The sequence below is a fragment of the Pomacea canaliculata genome, linkage group LG12, assembly GCF_003073045.1.
Source record: "Pomacea canaliculata isolate SZHN2017 linkage group LG12, ASM307304v1, whole genome shotgun sequence".
In the NCBI taxonomy this organism is placed as follows: Eukaryota; Metazoa; Mollusca; class Gastropoda; order Architaenioglossa; family Ampullariidae; genus Pomacea; species Pomacea canaliculata.
Window position 1 is genome coordinate 5,504,338 of NC_037601.1, and position 21,334 is coordinate 5,525,671.

General features: G+C 41.3%; 2 protein-coding genes across 5 annotated transcripts in view; one reads left to right on the top strand and one right to left on the bottom strand.

Moving 5' to 3' along the window:
• Positions 1 to 1,147: 1,147 nt before the first annotated feature.
• LOC112576404 (RING finger and SPRY domain-containing protein 1-like) overlaps positions 1,148 to 21,334 on the bottom strand; it is a 30,311-nt gene continuing 10,124 nt past the window's right edge. Inside the window, exons 12-15 of the mRNA XM_025258775.1 lie at positions 8,767 to 8,869; positions 8,070 to 8,222; positions 6,994 to 7,098; positions 1,148 to 6,667 (exon numbers count right to left, since the gene is read on the bottom strand). Coding sequence (XP_025114560.1) covers positions 6,520 to 6,667; positions 6,994 to 7,098; positions 8,070 to 8,222; positions 8,767 to 8,869 — 509 coding nt within the window. The 3' untranslated portion in view covers positions 1,148 to 6,519. The remainder of the gene's footprint in view (positions 6,668 to 6,993; positions 7,099 to 8,069; positions 8,223 to 8,766; positions 8,870 to 21,334) is intronic.
• Positions 8,908 to 19,547, top strand: LOC112576403. Of its 4 annotated transcripts, none has more exons than XM_025258773.1 (3): positions 8,908 to 11,920; positions 16,646 to 16,881; positions 17,241 to 19,547. In XM_025258773.1, exons 1-3 carry the CDS (start codon positions 11,878 to 11,880, stop codon positions 18,645 to 18,647), a joined length of 1,686 nt encoding a protein of 561 aa, XP_025114558.1. In that variant the 5' UTR covers positions 8,908 to 11,877; the 3' UTR covers positions 18,648 to 19,547. The 4 variants fall into 4 exon arrangements, with proteins under 4 accessions (XP_025114558.1, XP_025114556.1, XP_025114557.1 ...); XM_025258771.1 differs by lacking the exon at positions 8,908 to 11,920 and adding an exon at positions 12,315 to 13,621; XM_025258772.1 differs by lacking the exon at positions 8,908 to 11,920 and adding an exon at positions 14,293 to 16,147.

Here is a 21,334-nt window from a genome sequence, read left to right on the forward strand (position 1 = left end):
CACGGTTCTAGACGGCCAAGAGAGGTATCTGTTACGGAGGATATAATTGTTGTTGTGTGTGTTTTTTTAACGATTTGTAAAGCGTCTTGCGCTATCGAACAGGAAACAAAGAGCTTAGGTCAAGCACTGTGATTACATGTAGGAGGGGACACAACTAGGATGCGTCATGTGAGATAATCGAGAGGCAAGAGGAGCAGACTTTTTTTTTAAATTTTTAACCTTGAACGCAGAACAAAGACCAATATCGTCTGCTTTTGTTTGTCACAAGTTCAGGCCAGAGACTGCATTAGATAGCCGAATTTAATTCAACTTTAAACGTGGAAACAAAGAAACAAAGCCAGCGATCACATCGACTTAGTGCCAAAGCCTGCTATCGATTCCTTGTTTTTAAAAAGATTTTATTTTACACAAAGGCGTATTGGAACAAGACCTACACACAGTCAGTTCCATAAGTACCAGACCGCTAGAATTTTTACTAAAATGTATGATGGAATGGAAACTTAATTCGTAGATGAATATGATGTACAACGTTTTTTTTTTTTTTCTTTTTGGAGGGGGGGGGTTAGAATTCAGCCATGTTTGTGCTATGCATACACGGAGCAGGCATGGGGCTAAAAACTTTGATAGGGGATTGAGTCATGGTGGACTGACGAAATTAGGTGAAGCCTGATAAACGTTCAACATATTGGATACCAGTATTTGTGTCGTGTCTTACTATTCGGGTCATCCTTTCTAAATCATGTCAAAGTGAACAGCCAAACCAGATTTAAAACGGGCGTCTATGTAAGCGGCAGTGCCAAATCTTTTATATTTCTCTTCTCTGATAAATCTCGTCATTGTCAGTCATCTCTGCTGTGCTGCAGGTGTGATAAATATATGTGCAATGATGGTTAAAAATAAAATGCTACCATCATTTATGATGCTGACATTCCTTACTTTAACTTAGGTAAAAATTAACTAATGTTACTCTTAGAGTTAATTTTGTTTAACATGGGTCAATAGGTCAGTATTTTGTGATGCATGAACATGGGCAAGGTAATCTAGCTAATAACATAACAAACAACATATTTTGGAAGGTAAAGGGCATCATTTTATGTCAACATTATTGAGATGTGGAAATATTGGAATGACAAAAACCTTCAGCCACTTTTTTTTTTAGCAGGTTTAATTCAGTTTAGCACATTATTTGTGCAGAGTGAGAGGTCTTACAAATTGTAGACACTCAGACAAGTGAAAAGAGGGGTTCATTATTTTTTTTCCAGTCTGGTAACTTTACATTGTGATCTGGTAATATGTGGATATTTTATCCGAATAAAGTCATTACTACAGCTAGTGAAAATCATCTACAACAGTTACAGCCAAAAGAATCTTGCCCGACATTCAGAAATGAAAACATCAATTTAAAAAAAAAAAATCAACAAAAATTGTGAAACATTATCAAAATCACACAAACTTTCAATTTTACGCTTCAAACATATCAAAATCTGCAAATAACACGAAGTCTACCCCATTTGCAGATAGTTTTAAAAATGACCTTCATGCCATTTAGAGTGCAATACTTTTATTTCTTCTATCTGCAAATGTTAAGGCTGGTTGAAGTGTTAGGACAAAGTCAATGATGTTTTGCACACTAACTGTAAACATATGTAAAAGCAATCAACAAAACTTCGCCATTATGCAAGCATCATCTATTATATTCCTATTATGCAATCTGTCATCAAATAAATGCATAGGAAAATCAAGAAAATGTTCAGAGACTTGGGAATAGAATAAACACACCAATGCATTTATATTTACAGGTGACACAATGTGACTGCAGATATGGTTCACCTGAGAATGTGTCTGCTTGACTCTCTCCAGGCCACATAGTTATGAAGTGAGAGTAAGGCTAACCCTGGGACAACAGAAGGAATGATAAGACAAGCATTATAAAGTAGTATTCAGACCCAGCAGATGTTTATCCCTGGAGCCATGGCTATAAAGCGAAAGGAGGTAAAGAAACAAAGTAATATCCATAGGGTCTGGGCATAGCACTATAACAATGAAAACAAACTTTTCCTTTAGTTCCCTATGTTGACCTGGGGAAACTACTCTCATTTCATAACTACGTCACCAGAGGATATCCGATCTATTTTCACCTGAACGTTTTTTCACGACTCAATGCTCACACCTTTGTACACAATCACGCATAGATTCACACAATCTTCCTCCACCTGTAATATATTGATACACAATCCGCTGGAGAAAAATTAATCATGACATTGTTTACTACATCATACCTCATATGACCCACACTACCTTGTGCTCTCTTCAGATAACAGTAATAAGTCCCATCTGAGCAAGAGAGAAATACAGAACAGAATCTAAAATGTTTTATACATCTCACAAAATTATCATGAATATATGATTTGCTACTCACCATTAATCATAAAACACTTTTCAAGCTGTGAATATTACAGGAAGATAATAAAAATTGATGTTGGCATTGCAAGACTCCTCAGAACATCTGCTGCTAGACTGTTCAAAACGCTATCTAAGGAACTTTGTACACAATTTGAAATCCAATCGAAGTATGCTTACCAAATCATCAAAGTCAAGACTTTAATAAGCTATTTTTGTACCTTTGTTTTTCTTTTTAAGAACAGTGACACAGGCTACCACAATTATGTGCATCTTTGAGTACACTTTTTTAAATTTAGATGTATACATCAATTTAAGAAAACATTTTGAATCTTTTATAATCTGGTTTCACCACCACCACCCCGCCCAAGAATTTAGTACTTCAGAGTTTGATGTGTTATCTCCCTTCCTTCATCACCAAAGTAGCAAGACCAAGACAAAATTTTTAGATTGCCATCTGATTGTTAAATGTCATCCTCTTAACTCTGATAAATAATTATCAGTATTATTTTCAGAAAACAAACTTACAAGCCAAACTGCTGGTGATGAAGGATGGGGTGAATTGGGAGGAAGGGGGTGCGGAGGGTTGCCAGCTAACTCTAGGTTCATTTCCCATGATCTATGTGAAGAATAGTGTATGGCTCAAAAAGCCAATTTTGTCTTCAAAAGTGAAGAATTCTCTGCAGAGATACATATAGTGGCCAAGTCAATCTTCTTGGTGGGCAAGCTTTGGAGAGGCACATTATCAAACTTCCACATCTGTGAGAATGTTTAGACTTTGGATCTTGGCAGCTCATTCTCTACATGTTCAGACAGAGAGAACAATACTGCTTCCACGAGGAAGACATTCATGGTTCCAGTGCCAACAGAATGATGATTACTACCAACAACATTATCAATTCATGTACAGCAAGTAACACATCTGTGAACTTTTTTTTTTTTTTTTCAATTTTGTGAAAACTGGACACGAGGTGCAACACTAGTTCTCAACAACGTTCTCCAATGAAGCTACAGCACAACATAGAGGAAAAGCCTCTCTCCTCCTAACTTCTGTGACATAAAAGGATGAAAAGAAACTAACTTGATATGCCATATTCTTTAAAAAGTAGCCTTAAAGCTGCTTCACAGCTCCAAGAGACATCTTCATTACAATATTCTTGGAATAACAGACAAATATCCATTCTCAACAACTTTCTGCAAGCACTGCTGAAAAAAAACAAAAGACTAAAATAAAACCTTGAAAACAAACGATCTTAGGCATTTTCAAATGAAATGCTTAACTGCCCATCTGGGTGTCTATCCTTTTGCTAAACAAAAGACATGGAATGGAAACAGTGAAAAAAAATCCATGTGACTTAGTATCTTAGAAGGGAATAAAATGCTGCTCAGCTTGTAAGACTGGCTGTAAATCTCACGAATGGTGTTTATTTAACATTCTTTCCTGACTTCCTGTAGGTTGCCTGTCAATCAGTCCAAGCACCAGTGTATGGAAAACATCATGTTTTGTCCTTAATTATACATAAAATGTTCTCATGAAACCTGCTGTCATAACAAATCTTCCAAGGAACAGAATTAAAAAAAGATAACTGAAAAACAATTTGTGTATGGATTCATGTAAAGTGTTCTGTCCCCTTGTGCATCACAGCAGCACAGTGTAAAGATAATATGGAGCATGTGTTACCAGGGACATTAGAAAAAGAAAGAGCTCTTACCTACACATAGCTTAACAAAATTAAATGAAAAAAAATCAGTTTGTAAAATAATTATCTGAAGCTGAAGATGTTAAAATCAAAACATTGGCAGTTTGCCGACTGGCTATAGCATTAACATTAATATATAGTTCTAGCACTTTTGATCCAGCAACAAGACAACAGAACTCCTGATCAGTGTATTCATTAAGAAAATATATGTTGTTTGCAGAAGATTTTCTATAACTAGTTCATTCTGCCTATTAATGAAAACAAAAGACATGCATGACCTACTTTTTTAGGGTTTTTTCCCCCTTAATCATTATCATGCTACACTACCAATACATTTAGATCTATAATCACTTTTAAAAAGCCCATCCAACAGATTAAACAAGGAACTTTGGAAATATTGCCATTAACACAAATAGGCAACTTGACTATGATGTGAATCTCTAGCATCTGTGTATAATTCACACAGGACACCGGCCAGACAGATCTACTTTATCACGTTTAAAAGTATCACACTGTGCTAAATGCTACAATTCTAAGCCACTGCATTTTCCTCCTTAATCTGACAAGAAGTTCAGCTAAAATGACTTCTGTACCACTGTCACTTAAACCAGTGCATTCATTACATACAGCATAGGCAATTCACATTGTGAGTAAAAGGTGTTTTTGTTAATTGTAGATATGTAATAAGTTGCTAATTATGTCAGATACAGACACAACGGCTCAAAAGAACTATTTATTCAGGTAAGACATGATCACAGCCAATAGAATAAATAGGTCAGCTTTAACTTAATTTTCTGGAGAATGCAAAATGCTAAAAATTAACCTGATGACAAAGCTAACTCGAGACACATTCCAGTGCTTTCTACCAAGCTCACCACATCTCACCATTTAAAGTGCTCAGACAAGTTTTAGACACCAATTTATTTTTTCATCAGATATAAAACTTCTAAATGAAAAGAAAGGGAAAAACCCAATTACAGTGTATGTAAAGTGGCACTGTCTATATTTGATATTTAAAATCTTTAGTTGCTTCCCTGGTTTGTGAATATTCTGTCTACAATGCAATATATATATCTATATACACCATACAACAAACGATGAATAAAATATATCTAATGGATAAATAAAACTGACACACCAACATATCCACACCTGCAGGCACCTGTACATGCACACAAACACATGCACACCCATATTATACAGCATATTGACTTCCACTGTTAGCAATGCTTAAAAGTCCAAGTAGACCTCATGACTGGTGTGGTCACAAGAGATCAACTCAAGTATAAAGTATTTACACAGTTCACATCACAGTAGGAGGCATAGGTCCAGAACATCACCAGGCACAGAAGACATGTCAAGTTTACAACTGCTAGAACAGAGTTGACGATAAGTCTTCAGGGACAGTAGCACTGCACAGGGTCACAATGAAGTATCCAACTCATGTCACTGCTCCAGGAACCGACTATGAGCAGCAAGCAACACCATGACTCCAGTAACTTCCTTGGGCAGCAAAATGTAGTATCAGGTGTGGTGATGCAGACTCCAGATACAATCCAATAGCACAGAGCTAAGCAAATGAACTCAGTACAGTGAACTACCCCTGTTGTCATCTCGTGGATGAAACTTGCAGATGTTAGACACTTTTGAAAAAAAAATCTTTCCAAAGCAGAAGAAAAATGACAGGTAACTCTTGAACTTCGACTGTGTGCTCTACCGTTATGCCTATTATTTCATGAACATTTACCCCTCACTTTCCTCTCCCTTTTAGGGTTATGTCCCTCTAACTTTTACCAAAAGTTAGGTAACTTGTATTACTACCGGGAAGCAGGAAGAAGCTGCACCTTTTGATACGCACTTCCTTCATCCATGCACCACATTAACTTTGATAAGTGTCAGGGTTAGTGGGGGAGTCCATGACAGACTGTTGGTACACTGTGTAGCACCTCGCACACCTCTGTAGTAAATGGCTTCACTTTCCGAGTCTAAATGCCTTTAGACTCGATATACCGACCTCAGCAGCATTATTCAGTTGTAAGTTTTAAAGTATTTTTCACATATTCTGCATGCAACACTTGAAGCTTAAAAAAGACCAATGATTTAAAAACAAGAAAAAAAAGGTAAATAGTTCATCCTTCAAAAGCATTTTGATAGATGAGCATAATCTCCATTAACTCCTTCTCATCCTAACCTCACTGCCTCTTACCCCACCCCCCAAAAAAAGTTTCCTTGAACAAAGATTTCAATAAATAGACATAATTTCCTAATAATTGGCTACTCAAACCTGACATGTGGAGAACAAGAATTCAAAAGTACTGTTGAAGTCTATACAACAATATTTGTCAGCATTCAATTTTTTTTTTGGTCATGGCGTTTAAACACAATATAAAAAAACTCCATTATGCATGGGAACAAATCATCAAGATAATCGTTTAGGTGAGCCACCCTTGCTACCAGCTTCTGAAGAACTAGTTTCCATGGCATCAGAAATCAAAATACGCTGACGAATTTCTTGACGACAGATGGGGCACTTCTCAAGCTGAAGAGCACATTCATCACAAAAGCCTCTGGGGACAGAGAAAACAATTCAAGCTTAATGCTTTGGAAATGAGGAAGTTTTACATATGAAATGCCTTTAAAATATACTGTCACAAAACATGAATATGCAAAAATATCTTTCTCACTCAGATAAATTTTTGAAGTTATTTAATGAGCTGATGTTAATTTATGTCAAATGCTTGAAGGAACAAAATCAGAGTTAAGTCATCAAAGATCTTACTTCAGTGAAAATATAAATTTGTTTAAATGCAAAATGCAGTATTCCAATCTTTTTTTAAAGTCCCCAGCAGACAAAAATGGGCTTTAAATGCAGATGATTCCTAAAGATACATACGCATGTTTACAATCCATAAGTCTGGTGTTGGCCTGTAGGTCAAAGCACAATGTGCACGAGTCTTCTTTTACTGTGACTTGCATCAACAGGTCCAGTTTCTTCTGCCTAAATATAAAAAAGTATCTATTTTTATTATAGCTTGCACCAATATTTCCAGTATTTATCCTAAAGATACAAAATGTTGTCTTAAATTAGAATTCTGTGTATCATTTATTGGTGGTCTTACTTCCACTAACAACTTTAAGAGGCCTATATCCCTCCTATGAACTATCCTAACACATCCCAAGTATCCTTACTCAAGCCATGACTATTTGCAACTATTTCAACCATCCTCCATGCATAAGGTGACCAGACGTCCCGCTTTAGGCGGGACAGTCCCGCTTTTGACCTCGTGTCCTGCCTGAATATCGGGCGGAACGCCCAATGTCCCGCTTTCTGGCAACGCTTGTCTTTAAAAATCACTTTTTTCGGTGTTCTTTGACGGTGACGACACCATCATCGGCACGTGTCCCGCTTTCACCCCTGAAACGTCTGGTCACCTTATCCATGCATGTATGAGATTTTCTCCAATATGTCAACATTAAAATTTATTTAGTTTAGTACAAGACTATTAATAAAACTTTCATCCTATTTCAAAAAAAAGAAAAAAAAAAAAAGAAAGAAAAAGAGAAAAAAAAGGTTACTGGATGTAATTATCTCATGTCCCCATGCTTCAGCTATATGATTGATTTATCTTTCAGGCACAGACGAAATTTAGGTGAACCAGACTGAACAATTCAATTATTTAATTACTATTTAGTCTTCTGAAGTCCCTTTTATTTTATCCTCATAATCAACATGCAGACTGGAGATCATGTCAAGTTGTGTACATTCCAATGGATATTCCTGATCAAAGCAGTCAATACAACCAGACCAACAATGACATAAAAATCAGAACCTTAGTATGATCCTGAGGTTCAATGACTTGAAGGAAAAGAAAAGAATGTTTAGTTCTACCCAAAGAAACTATTCACCTACTAGGGACTGCAGTGTTTAGGTAAATTAAAATTATGTCAAATTCATGTTGGCCTTCTTGCCTTGGAAGAATGATGCGCTCCTCATCTGTAAGACGTCCATGCAAGTTGAAGGTGCGGAAACATATAGGTGGAGGGAATTTAAAGGGCTTGGCACCAAAATTGAATTCACACTGCTGAAAGGACATGAAGCTGGCTGCTGCAAAGAAACCACTCCTACACAAAAAAAGAAGCAAATGAATAATAAAATTATAAACATACAATGTTTGGTCTTGCTTTTCTACACAACAAATTAGGTGTTTTCAAGGAAGGAAAATTTAAGAAAAGAAGAGAATGAACTTTTTCATAGCTGACACTGTAAATACACGCATCTGCTTCTGCATTCCCAGTAACATAAAAATGATAACAAAGCAGCACTGTGGCAGAAATGTATTCAACGTCCAATCCCACTGATTATGAATAAAATCTTTAAATTAAAGAAAAGAAAAAAATCTTGTTCTTTTATTTTCATATCAGAAGTGCAAATGACAATAAAACTGAATAAAAATGAAAGTGGCATTTAACTTTCTGCTGGTTCTTCTGCATGTGAACTAAATGCTCAAAATATGATGTTAGAAATAAATGATTACAATACAAGCTGAGTTGCTGGACATTGCTAAAAGCTTCATGCACTGTCTCCCCCCTCTTCCCCTCAACCATCCTTTGCCTTCTCTGCTCCCTCTAAACAGAAGGAAAATATGTCAAAAGTCAGCCTACACACCGTGCATGGTTGAAAAGCTGCCTGTAGGGTGGGAGTGGATCTCCATTGAGATAGAAAACCAGCTTCTGGTTGTCCACATCCAGAAGAAGCCCCAGTACATCACCTGTTAACACAGTGGTAAATGACTCAAGTCACAGAAGCTGTTTTTTTTTTTTAAATCCACTCAGGTTTCTGACCGGAAGAGCTAAAAGTGAGGCCTTGCAGGCCACTCAGTGAAAGACTGAAACAACTTTTAAAAAGGCATAACAAGATGCATGTCAGTGACAAAGAGCAAGATGCATGTCAGTGATAATGTTGGCAATACTTAAGAAACAACTCGCAAAGTTGCATAGCGTTCTTGTGAACCATGATCTCTGATGCTGGTGTCATTCCCTGGAATTGACAGGTTTTCTCTGAAAAGCCTGCTGATATCAGCAATACAGTGACACAAAGTCATGCTTAAATATAAAAGATTAAAGATAAAGCTTATATAAAGGAATGAAACTTAGGCAAAACAGCCCAAATGGAATTAAGCAAGTAGGAGAGGGAATGAAAAGAATTAAAATTTATTAAGAGCTTATATAAAGCTGAGAAGTTCCTGTTTCAACATTACCCTTTTACCCTATGGGTGCTTATACCCCTTTCTGTTTCATTACAAAAACTAGCTCTTGATTACTTTATCAGAGGTTTAAGGCTCTGAAATTTCCAAAGATTGATCAATCATCAAACAGTCTGTTTTTCTCTCTTATTATTGTACTACTGTACTTCCATCCAATCCTTCATATGCGATTTGGGGAGGTGAATAGTTGAGTCGTTAGAGCACCTTTGTCTGAACCCTGAGACACACCACATACCAGTGTGGTGCAGCAAGTTTCTCTCCTCTCCCCCCATTACTTCCCAGTTGACCCAGGAATAGATAGCTGACTGTATAGGGGGTTGGGGACAATGACAATTCTTTATTAATGAGAGGTTCTGTATCAGTTTACTCATCTGAATACAATTATTCATCTGTACAGTCCCGTTACTCATTTAGATACAGACCAGTTACTCAGCTGAATAGTCTAGCTACTCCTGAGTATAGTCTGGCTGCACATCTGAACAATCCAACTGTTGTGTAGCTGTCATCAGCCTTCCCCCAACCTCCCCAAGCCAGAAATAACAAAGACTTCTTTGAAGCTCTCAGTTATAAGAAGAATTCTTTCTGCTTACATCACAGCTCTTCGGAGCTATCAGATTATGAGGTCGCTACACCAAATAATGATCAAATCCCAAAGAGCAATTATGACTTGGGAAAGAGGGTAAGACAAAGTGATGTATCTTAGAAGACATTGCTAGATAAAATAAAACAACTTACATCTAAAACCATACTTTCACCCAAACACGAAAGCACAGGCAAACACACAACATTTCATCTACTATTCAGCATTTCCTCTAGCATACAGGTACTTTGCAGATGTGTGGTTTTCCAGAAGTTCTTCAACTTTATCCTCTTTGATATGTCAGTGTTATCCATCATGCACTAGCTGAATGTAACCTTTGCACTTGCACAACAGTGGGCTCTATAGATTCCACCCATGTGCCTATGGCAGGTACACACTTGCAACAGGCAGGACAGAGTTTATCAGTTGAGTGACCTGTAAGTAGGCTACAGAAATTCCCCAACAAAATGTTGTACAAATGGGCAAGGCAGGCAAAGGAGTGTCTGTATGTTTTGCACAAACACTACTAAAGCACACAAGGGCAGATGGGAATTTGCTGTACACTCTAAAAAGCAGCATTATGGAGGAAGCAGAACTGGAAGTACATGATAATGACACTGACCTTTCAACAAATTCTGCCACCTTAACAACTGTGTCAAGTCAGTTCCCCAAATATGCTCGGTAAACCCATAAAATCTCTCCTGCAACTGATTAGAATCACCTGAAATATCAATGACTTCAGATTTTGCATTCCAGAGAATGCTTTGTACCGTCCAATTCTGTCGGAAAGAAATGGAACTAAATTTACTTCTGCTTTGTTCTGAAACGTACCTAGGTGTAAGTTTCTGCGGACATCAATCAGTGAGTGTTTAGTAGGTCGTCGATCTCACGAATGCTCTTCATCCACTAGCAGCTATGATGCTGTTTATTTTCCCAAAATAAAGTTGTGAGCGGTAACTAAGCTGAACAACATGTCATCCCCACGAGGGTGGGGAACAATGCACTGAGGTGTAAAATTAGGGTTCTATTACAGCGAAGAGCATGAGAGCTAGGGAACCCTCTCTCTCCCAAGTGCCATTTTGATGTTTATAACATCATTTGCGGGCCACATAAAATTAGCCTGATATATTTGGTCAAACGTTTCTCCAGCATTATATTGGCTTTATTTCATTATTGCAAATTATAAGCTATTATTATTATAATTTAATATAAATTTATGCTGCTTTTAAAACTAGTTACTAGATTATTCTTTAAATTTTCAGACCCGCCTGCAATTGCCTTGGCAGGGCCCAAAGAAATGGACGTTCAACAAACACCTGTTCGGTTTGTGCAGGGTGGGAATCTGACCCCCAAAAAATCGCAATTCTTTGTCTACATCCTTCCGCCCTCCTTTTTATGTCAGCCTCCATCTGCCTGGTAAGCTGTTCTCTGCAACGACGACTGCATCAACCAAACAAAACACTTGACTAAGCACGCACACACACGCACACAAACTCTCTTATACACTTTTCTCCTAGACCCTCTAGTGGTCTCTCTCTCACACACAAACATATCCCGACTACCAGCCGCTCTGCTTGGACTAACAAAGCGTACAGCATTTACAGCAAATGGTGATGGGATATAGGTGTTGTTGACACCTGAATGCCTTCTACCATGTCTTCACAGTTCATCTCCACACAAAGAAACGGAATGAGGTTTTTCGGTCCAGTCAAAGCACTACAGAACCCCCACCCCACTCTTTCCAACAGTCACCCCTCCTGCCTCCTGTATCGGATCGCTGTGCTATCCTGTCATTTAGAGACTCCGCCTGGTAGGTAGCTTGTTAGGAAAAAAATTGGGTACAAAAGGAAGTGAGCGGAAAGAGTGAAGCACCTGTTGTGTGATGTGTGACTGGCGTCGTGTCGGGGGGGGGCAACATCGAATGAAGTGAACAATGGAAGAAAAAACACACGGCGTTACATTTTTCTGCCAAATGGGTAAGATATGTTCTGTTATCCCCCTCACTATCTAGAGCTGTTGCTTTTTTTAAACAGCATTTGAAATCCTAATGGTAACAATTGTCAGTGAAGTTATTACAAGAACTATGGATTAAATTTAAACAGAACGAGAATTACTTGTACGTTGGTACTTTGTTTAATTCCATTTCAGTCTTTTATGCTGTTGATCACCACAAAGGGCCTAAGTACACAAAGAACATCTTTCCATCCTCTCTTTCTCTCCCTCACCCGGCTCCTACACACTTCGATCTATTTATCTATTTGTATTTATTTCATCAAAAATAATTTGTAAAAAAACGTTTAAAGAATTATGGAACTTAAGGAATGATGGTTTTTCGGAGAATAAGACGTCCTTAATAAAGTCTGTAGGACAACGTTTCCTCAAAGGCTACTAAAGATTCAAGGATTCAAGAATGGAGTCAACTGACAAATGTTAACTGTGAGAGACTGGTGTCTGCAGAATGGCGAAATGCAGAAAGAAACCAAAGGAAAGAAAGAAATATACCCAGGAAGCAGTCTGTTTAAAAACACACATTTTCTCCATCTCTCTACCATTTTCTTTAATCACTACACAAAGATGAAGAGATGGTGGTCAATGGCATTTGTGCAAGTTCTACAGGTCACTTAGACCTCAATTTCTGGATAAGACCTAGGGTCATGCCAGACAAAACACCTCCAAATGTAACCTGTAACATTTCCGCTGGCTATCACCAGCATCTGCCCATGTAACCACTAGCATCCACGTGTAACCAGCAGCACTCTGAGCTGTCGTAGGTCGCTAGGTGACCCCGTGTCTTCAAATCTTACCGACTGGCATCACATGTCTCGGGACAGAATCGCAATCAGGCCCTTCGGGGCTTCGCCTACAAGAGTTAACGCGACCGTTCTCAGACTTGAATGACTGGAGCTGCCGCGAACAACGGACACACCCGTACAGACGGCACGCTAGGGGCCCTCCATTCAGCGCCAGTGAAGCCTGGCAGGTAGATCCTCACAATGGCGATCCCTCTAGAACAAAAGCAGGCACCGTCGTGTATTATGCACCGTGTTCCTCATAATAAACCACACTCTCATGTTCCCCATTAGAGACTACTTGTCGGGTTCTTTACCTACTCACCATGCCCAAAATATCGTTCAATAGCCTAGTATTCACAGTATTGAAACACACCATTAAACAGAAATTTTAGTTTAAAAAGCTCTTAAATTAAAAAAATATATATATACATTGAAAGCACTCGGAGGGAGATGTTGGACCAAACCAAAAGACAAAACAAAACAAAAAACATTTTAACTACACCTTAAGTACTTTTCACGTACAGCTGGTTACACAAAACTGATTACGGTATCAACGGGACACCAACATGAACAAGACTTGAAACAGACGACTGTCATGGGAAGACAGAACTGCTGCAGTACTGTTACAATAAACTCTCTGACCAGAGCGTAGTCAGGAGCTCAAGTCGTCAGCTTAACATGTGAACATGGATCATCGTCAATTGAAGAAAATGCTCAATTAAAAAGAACAATTCTTCTGATAAAAAGCTAGCAACGAGTTTGATGATTTCAAGCTTCTCGAAGTCTCCTACGTCGTCTGGAACAAAGCGTCTCCGTGGAGCAAGATGGCGGCCTTTCATTTGCTGTCGTCTGCCGAGTCGGTCGTGTCTCCCATCGAAGAGTCAGGTAAGACAGGAGTGCCTAACCAAGCCACTACAACGTGGAGTTTCCTCAAAAAACAACAACGACCCTTCAGACTTGTTTACTTGACACTATCAAGGCTATGGTCACCAGTTTTGCTTTCTTCAATCTGTTCTTACAACCCCTTCTTTCTTTTCGAAAAATGATTGAGAAAGTTCTCCGTTAATAAGATAATAATAAAAATAATGGAGGATTATACAGCTGAGTATCACACTTTAAACAAGTGTGCTCACCGCGCATCATAATGCCCTGTTTTCAAACATTCAGCAGATTCTCCTGTTTTTATTTTTACTCACTGAATGAATAACAACCGAAGAATCGATTAGTTTGGAAACTAGTTACAAATGTTTTCACAACCTCTTTCCCCAAGAGTTTTCTTTAACTCGATTTTTTTTTTTACGTGATCAGCGATCACAATTCATTTGTTTGCTTCAACCACACAAACCCTCCAAAGAAGAAAAGGTGAGACTTCTAGTTTCAGTGCTGTAACCCGAAGCACGCAGAAATTCTATCTCCTCGTCTGTGAGAGAGAGACAGGAACAAACGTGCCGAGCAAATGAAGGATCACGACAGAAGTTGAATCATACCACTGAGCGGCAATGGCTACAAATGTGGAGTAGCCACATGCAAGGAAAAAAAAAGTTGGGGGGGGGGGCCGCATATGCACATACATGTAACACCTGTCTGCTATTTTCTTTGATCTTACTAATCTGATCAGTCTCAGTATATTTCACTTTGGCAAGCGCACTAACCAAAAGGAAAAAGCATGGGGCTCGAAATTCATAGTAGCTAATGCCAGCAGCTTGAGCTGTAGGACGTCTGAAGAAGAAATAGGTTTAGCACAAAAGATAAATTCATTAAATGACACGGAACAGCGAGGAGATCAGGATTTTATTGTCTCGGGGACTCCCGACAGTTCATGTGTCAGGGTACTTGACGAACTCGTGACTAGTAATTAGCACTGCGATCAAATGTGTGGACGTACGTGCATGTGTGTCCATCAGCAACAACAGAGCTCAGGAAATAACCCACTTGAAATCTGGATACGAATTTACCCCGTCTTTGTCAAACTGGCATCACTCTTTCAAAACGTGTAGACGAGAGAAAGATAAAATAAAGAAAAAAAAATAAAATAAAGGGACAGGCAAGACCACTTGACTCAAACGCCATTTCAACCCAAGTCCAGCCTCTGCGCCATTAACGAGTAGCAGCGACTTTGTTGTTGACAAATTATGTCTTTAACGTATCTTTAAAACATTAAATAACAAAGTTTGAGTTCCTATGCAAATCCCAGTGCACATTTTGAGAAAAATTTCCCGAATCTGAACGAAAACCTGAAGTTTTGTTGGCGAGGGTACTAGCCTCCCAATATCGCAGCATTTACCTACGGGGCTTTGAAAGGGAATATGGTCTTCTTTCCTGTCATATCACAAAGGTAGGCTCGCTGACTGGAAAACAGATCATTTATATATAATCCGTTCAGCACGCGACTTGACAATCGCTACATGCATTTACTTAACGAAGCAACAATCGCGGTAATCGCTGGCTGCTAGTCCACACTACAACACGCTCTCCACCCTCCCCACCACCTGCCGCATTCGGTTCTCCTCTTCCTCCTCCACCTCCGGATGTCCTAGTAGCCTGCCGTGACGAATTGTTCCGATACCAAAGCAAACATGCTAGTACCTGAACTGACTCCAGTCGTTAAATATGGACCACCTTAAGGTCAGTATGCCTGCCAACACCGCCAACAGCTCATCGTGCGAGGAACCCTCCAGTTCCCTTCCCCCAAACCTTCATCGGCGATGGTCGGCATTATTGAGACTGAATGTGGAAGGTCTAGGCCAGGATGCGGTGGGTTTAGCCGTCGATCTGTGACAAGCATACTTAGTAAAACGATCGCCTGCCGCAGCAGTTTATTTCTACAACAACTATGTCATCAAGTATCGTCTTAATGCCTACCAACGGAAGTTCTTTTTTGAGGATAACAAAAACACCTAAAAAATTGATGTCCTGTTCTGCAAAGCAGGAGACCGACAGGACAGTTGCAGCCAGCTGCCGGCTCTTGCCACACAACAAGGATCAGTGTGGATAGCATCCCTTGCCAGTCAATGCCAGGCTAGGACGCGTTGATTACGGCGTGCTGCACGTCGGGTGGAGCCTGCCGTGCATCTCCCGAAGGAGACAAAACTTCAGCCTTCAAACCAAACAGGAAGGTAGCGTCCTTTCACTGGATTTCCCAGAAGAGAGAGGACACGCTCTTCGTGATGCAGCCTTCGCGTTTGCCAGAGTGGATCGCAACAGACGTGTTATAGGTTTACACAGCAGACATACCCGAGTTCACTGTACGTTTACGCACAGACACCCGCCTGAAGTGAACACAAACGGGTGCTGCAGATGGATGCAGAACACTGACACACGACAGGAGAGTAACAACAGCCAAACACGTTAAAAGGAAGACAATGGGGGAACTGGTCACAGACCATCCCAACTCAGCAATCCAGCACGAGGGTAGTGGACTTCCTGTGTATGTGCGGATGCGCGTTATCCCATTTATGCCCGAGGTTGAAATTTTTGAATTAGTGCATAAAATTCAAACAGGTGTTCAAAGAACAAGAATTTGAAGAGGAAAAAATTATTTTGATCCAATAATGGAACCTGAGACATAAATGAGTTAATGTGAAACACTGATAGGATCCTGGTCATACTTTTACATTTCAACTTTCTTTTATCTAGGAAACAATGTTTCTGACAAACTTTCTGCTGATAATATTAATTCTGTTTGTGTGTGTTAGGCAGGCAGGTTAGAGGGGCAGGCGGGCACGCGCGCATGGAAAGAAAGACAAGATGTGTGTGCACGTAAGAGTGGTGGCCCCACAACATGATTTTCCGTATCCTCCAGCATAATCATTACCTATCCTTTCTTTCTACCACAACTGAATGTTCGAGAAAAGGATATTTACAGCTCAACACTTACACCATTTAAGTCCACACCTGACTCGTTTTCAGGGAATTTTTTCATTATGGACTCGGAGCAGCTGGTGTGCAAGCCGTTTCAGGATCTGCAACTGGAGGCGGTGGCGGTGGCGGAGGCGCAGAAGAAAGCGTCGATGACTGAGCGGATGACCAGCGTCAAGAATAACGTGTGCGAGAATCACCTGCTGATGGCGCGCTCGCAGCTGCACCGCGAGGAGACGCAGCGCCTCAAACAGCTGCACGACAGCTCCAGCAAGCTCCGATACGAGGTGAGGAGGTGCTGCTGCTAATACTTTTAAAGTACAGTCCCCTAGTGGTCAGCGCAATCCAGTTACCAGTTAGAGGCTCGGTTCAGTAACCGAAAAATTCTCCTTTGCTCACCCTTTGCTTATGTCGCACTCAAATCCGTGCAATTTCTACAACCACATTCTGGAAATATATCGAGATAATGTATCGCCAGAATGTTAAAAAAAATGTCTTACATGATGATTTGAAAGAAGAGATTGACGGCAAATGCATGAAGTATACCAAACTTAAAAAAAGTAAAGAGTAGTAAGCTAAGGTCTGCAGACAGAAGAGAAAAGATAGCAATGCGAGAGGCGTTTATAAGTGATTAATTGATTGGCAGGTGAAGTTGCTAGACCTTGACAAGCAGAGGCATGTGATGGAGACGAAGAAGCGGCTGATGCCAGAGCGCGATTACAGCTATGAGGAGCTGCAGCTGAGCAACACGGAGCGACGGCTGGGGGCCAACATCACCTCCTTCTACCTACAGCGCCGGATGCGCTTTCCCCCGCGCCTCAAGGCAGGCAGCGTCATCGGCCTCACGCCCACCGTCAGGCGCGCGCGCCAGGCCCTAAAGGTACACGCCGCCGGCAAGAAGGGCGACGCCGACGTCAACGACAAAGACGTGGACGACGATGCGGTGTCTCGGGCGTTCCCAGCGCCTGGCGAAAAGCGGCGGGAGTGTCCGCGGTCAGCACCCATCAAGGTGCGAAGCGGAGGGACGGCGGGGGCTGTCGTACGGCTACCGATCCTCGGCGGCGACGGGAGCAAAGGTCACGTGAAGGTAGTGCCCATGCAACAGCTGAGCAAGAGTATGGAGAGCGACGACCAGACGACGAGAGCGTCTGTGCCCCGCCGTCCTTCGACCTACCACCCCGACACCCGGACTGGGCGGCTAGTGCAGGATTCGCGCGAATCCCGCCGGGAGACATGTGACGACGATAATGATATTGATGACGATGATGACGACGACGACTCATCTCTCCCGGACTACCTCGATCTCCGTGCACTGCTGTTCGGTCAAGGAGACGCCCAGGATGCGGGAGGCTTTCCTCTTCGCGGCAGAGCCTCCTGCGCTCAGCAAGGCCAGACGCCCTCCACCGTCAGACGTGCTCAAGGCTTGGGGCCGCGCGTGACGCAGGACCTGATCCAGCAGGAGAATCAGCACGTGCAGAGCAAAGTACACCGCTTCCTGCACGGGTTACAGACGGCCGTCCGCCACACCGCCACCTCAGACAGCGACGACGACTACGACGACGAGGGTGACACACTCGTCACATCTCGCGACCAGCACCAGCATGCACCAGCAACACACTCCGCAAATGTTGGTAAAGACGGCATGGACTTTCAAACTGGTTCTGCCACGACCCAGGACCAGGAAGGTCAAAGTTCGTCCTTGCGAAAGGTCAAGAACGCTTGGAAGTACATAAGGGGTCGCGGAACCTCCGCCAACCCGCCGCACGGCACCTACACTACGGAAGAGCTGGTGCTGCAGGCCCTGACGGGGGTGTCCCTGCAGCATGCCCTGACGGCTGGCGTGCCCTTCCACTGCGCCAAGCGCGCCCTGCGTCACACTGCCACCTTCAAGATGCAGCGCGTGGTGGAGAAGCTCGTCAGCGAACGCACGCGCTACCAGCAGCACGAGGTGCAGGAGCTTAAGAGGATGATGGAGGGGGACGAGGCCGACCAGCCACGTCTGCAGTCGCCCGAGAACAAGAATTTGGAACTGGAGCTAGAACCTGCCGAGTGACCGAAGCTCAATGGCTGTGGTAGTTGTGTTGCCGAAAACAAGCAATGGAAACTGGAACTGGTCAACTGACCGTAACTCAACGGCTATGGTAGCTGATGTTGCCGGCGGTGGTGGATTGTACATGTTGCCGCTGCCGAGAGTAAGCAATGGAAACTGAAACTGCCCGACTGAACTCATGCTGCACCTGTTGCTGCTGGCGCTGTTGCTGTTGCTGTAGTTGTTGTTATTGCTGTAATTGTTGGTGTCGCTGGTAATATTGTTAACCGTATATAACCCCCTCCCCACGTTTGTCTTTCGATGACGATGGGAGGTGGTGGAGGAATTTGCGTCTTACGCCGAGTCAGCAACGCCACGAGCAAGACAGCCAGCCCTGTAAATAGATGCCAGTCCTTCGACGACACGTCGATGTAACAAATAAGTGGTGTGAAAGTAGAGGGAGCCCTCCACCAAAAAAATGATCCTACCAAACTGTCAAAGTCAAACAGGTTCATCAACCACTTGTCGCCAGCGTGGGTACTTTAGCGGACGTCAACAACTTTCATATGCTTACGTCTGCAGTCCAAGTTTCCTGATGTCCATGTCATTGTACTGAAAACGACACAATATTGTAAAACTGTTCTTAAACTGCTTTTGCAATGAATTTTGTAATTAGTAGTGTAATCGGTTTTTACAGTCAATGGTCGTTAAGTGTATTGACCTGACGGTCTGAGAGCACACAAGCACCAGTTCTGCCAAGTTCCTCTCTTTAAAACAAAACCAAAACGTCCAGACATGTTGATGCTTGGTGCATACTTTTCACAAATTTGACTGCTATGACGGCAATAACAACTCATCGATATGTTTTTATTATCTCTATTATTCCAACAACCTTTAACTTTAAAAAAATTGTCAGTACTGAAACAGACTAGGCGAGCTGTTAATGAGTCGACTGATCGGAAAGAAACACGGAATAATAGGCTGTGTGAGAGAGAGAGTGTGTGTGAAAGAAAGTGATGCGGGAGTGGAGAAGGCAATCTGGTTATGAAAAATAATGAGAAATGACATCCGTGCTTGACTGTATAACTATCGTTTTAACGGGTGGTAGTACAAGATCTGCGCGTGACGACCGATAAACCTAAGGAACTGACAAATTACTGTTGGCCCAGACGCATTACTGGCAGAAAGATGTCCTGTGTTAAAAACTACAGAATTTCCTGCCTGGGCCCATGCAAACAAAAAACAAAAACAAAACCAACCAAACAAACCAAGAACCAAACCAAAACGGTGGTGGGCGGACAGAGGCACTACTTATGGAGGTGGCACAGGGCGGGGGGAGCCGCGCTTTATCTCTGTCCAGCGGCGACAGAGAGCATAAGGGGCACTAAAGAGGATATACATCCTAAATAGGGAAATAAAGAACAGTTATAATAATAATTTCTTTGTAAAGAAATAAATTTTTTTCAGTTCTAAGCCGCTAGGTCGTGCATAACGCACAACTAATGACATGTAGGGTTGTCTTGGTGACGTAAAGACTCTTAATTAGTGAATAATTAACTGATTAGTCGACAGTTCTGGGGCCCTGTATGGGATGGATTTCCTTCTTGGCGCCCAGTAAAAACAAGCACCTGTCGCTGGCCGTGCGGTTGTTTACCGCTACCCTACCTATTGTCGTTTGTAACTATATAGCGCGCACGGTCTTGAATACCGCCCTGAGCGCCGCCACAAAAGCCACTCTGTGCTTGTGATCACTGGCTTGGAAACTGACACCTCGTGTCATAAATAAAACATCTATGTAGAGGTTTAACTGCCAAATTCCCAGATTTATTAGCCTTAGTGTGGTACTACTGCTATGGTGATGGTCAACAAATGCCAGCTTGTGAAAAATGACAAAACAGATATACATGTACTATATCATGGGTTTATAGGACTCTCAACCAAGTTTGTAGAACAAAGTAAAACTATCTTTATGCTAAATATTAAACAACACCTATAATCTGGCCATGTCCTGCTTTTTTGCTGGTACAACTATGAAAATGAAATTGTAAAGTATAACTACTCATAGGAAGTGGAGAAAACAAATCGTAAGATAAAGATTGCCTTCTTTTGATCATAGAAGAAATAAACAAATATTGGCATTCTTAATGATATGTTAAAAACCTCTGCAAATAAAATGAAAGTACTGCAGGGAGCTGCCCTTATGTTACAGTAATATCAGTTTACTGAAAAGAGAGCTGTAATAATACATGGAAAAATAAACATTCTCATTAATCTTATCAAAACATCCATATGCAAATTTGACTATTTGTGTATGCATTAGCATGTGTATACATACGTGTGTGTGATTGCACACACACACACACACGCTCTCCACCCTCCCCAGCATTCTGACTCACCCACCCACCACTGACATCTACTTAAAACATAAATTCCCACAAACCAACCACTAAAGGACACAACTTCATATGGTTGGTGTGATAGCAGCAAGCAAGCTTAAAAAATGCATGCATCTACATGTGTGTGCACACCTGTAAACAAATGGGGTGATGGCAATAAGTTATCTTCTTTTTCCTTGGCCTTTATTTTTTAGCTACTTGGACCTCTTCAAGTACTTACAAGCCACCCTACACAAAGATGTCAGATGCAAGGTAGAAATCATCAAGACTGTGACTGACATCAGCAGCAAGGACATTGGTTTGGCTTTAACAGAT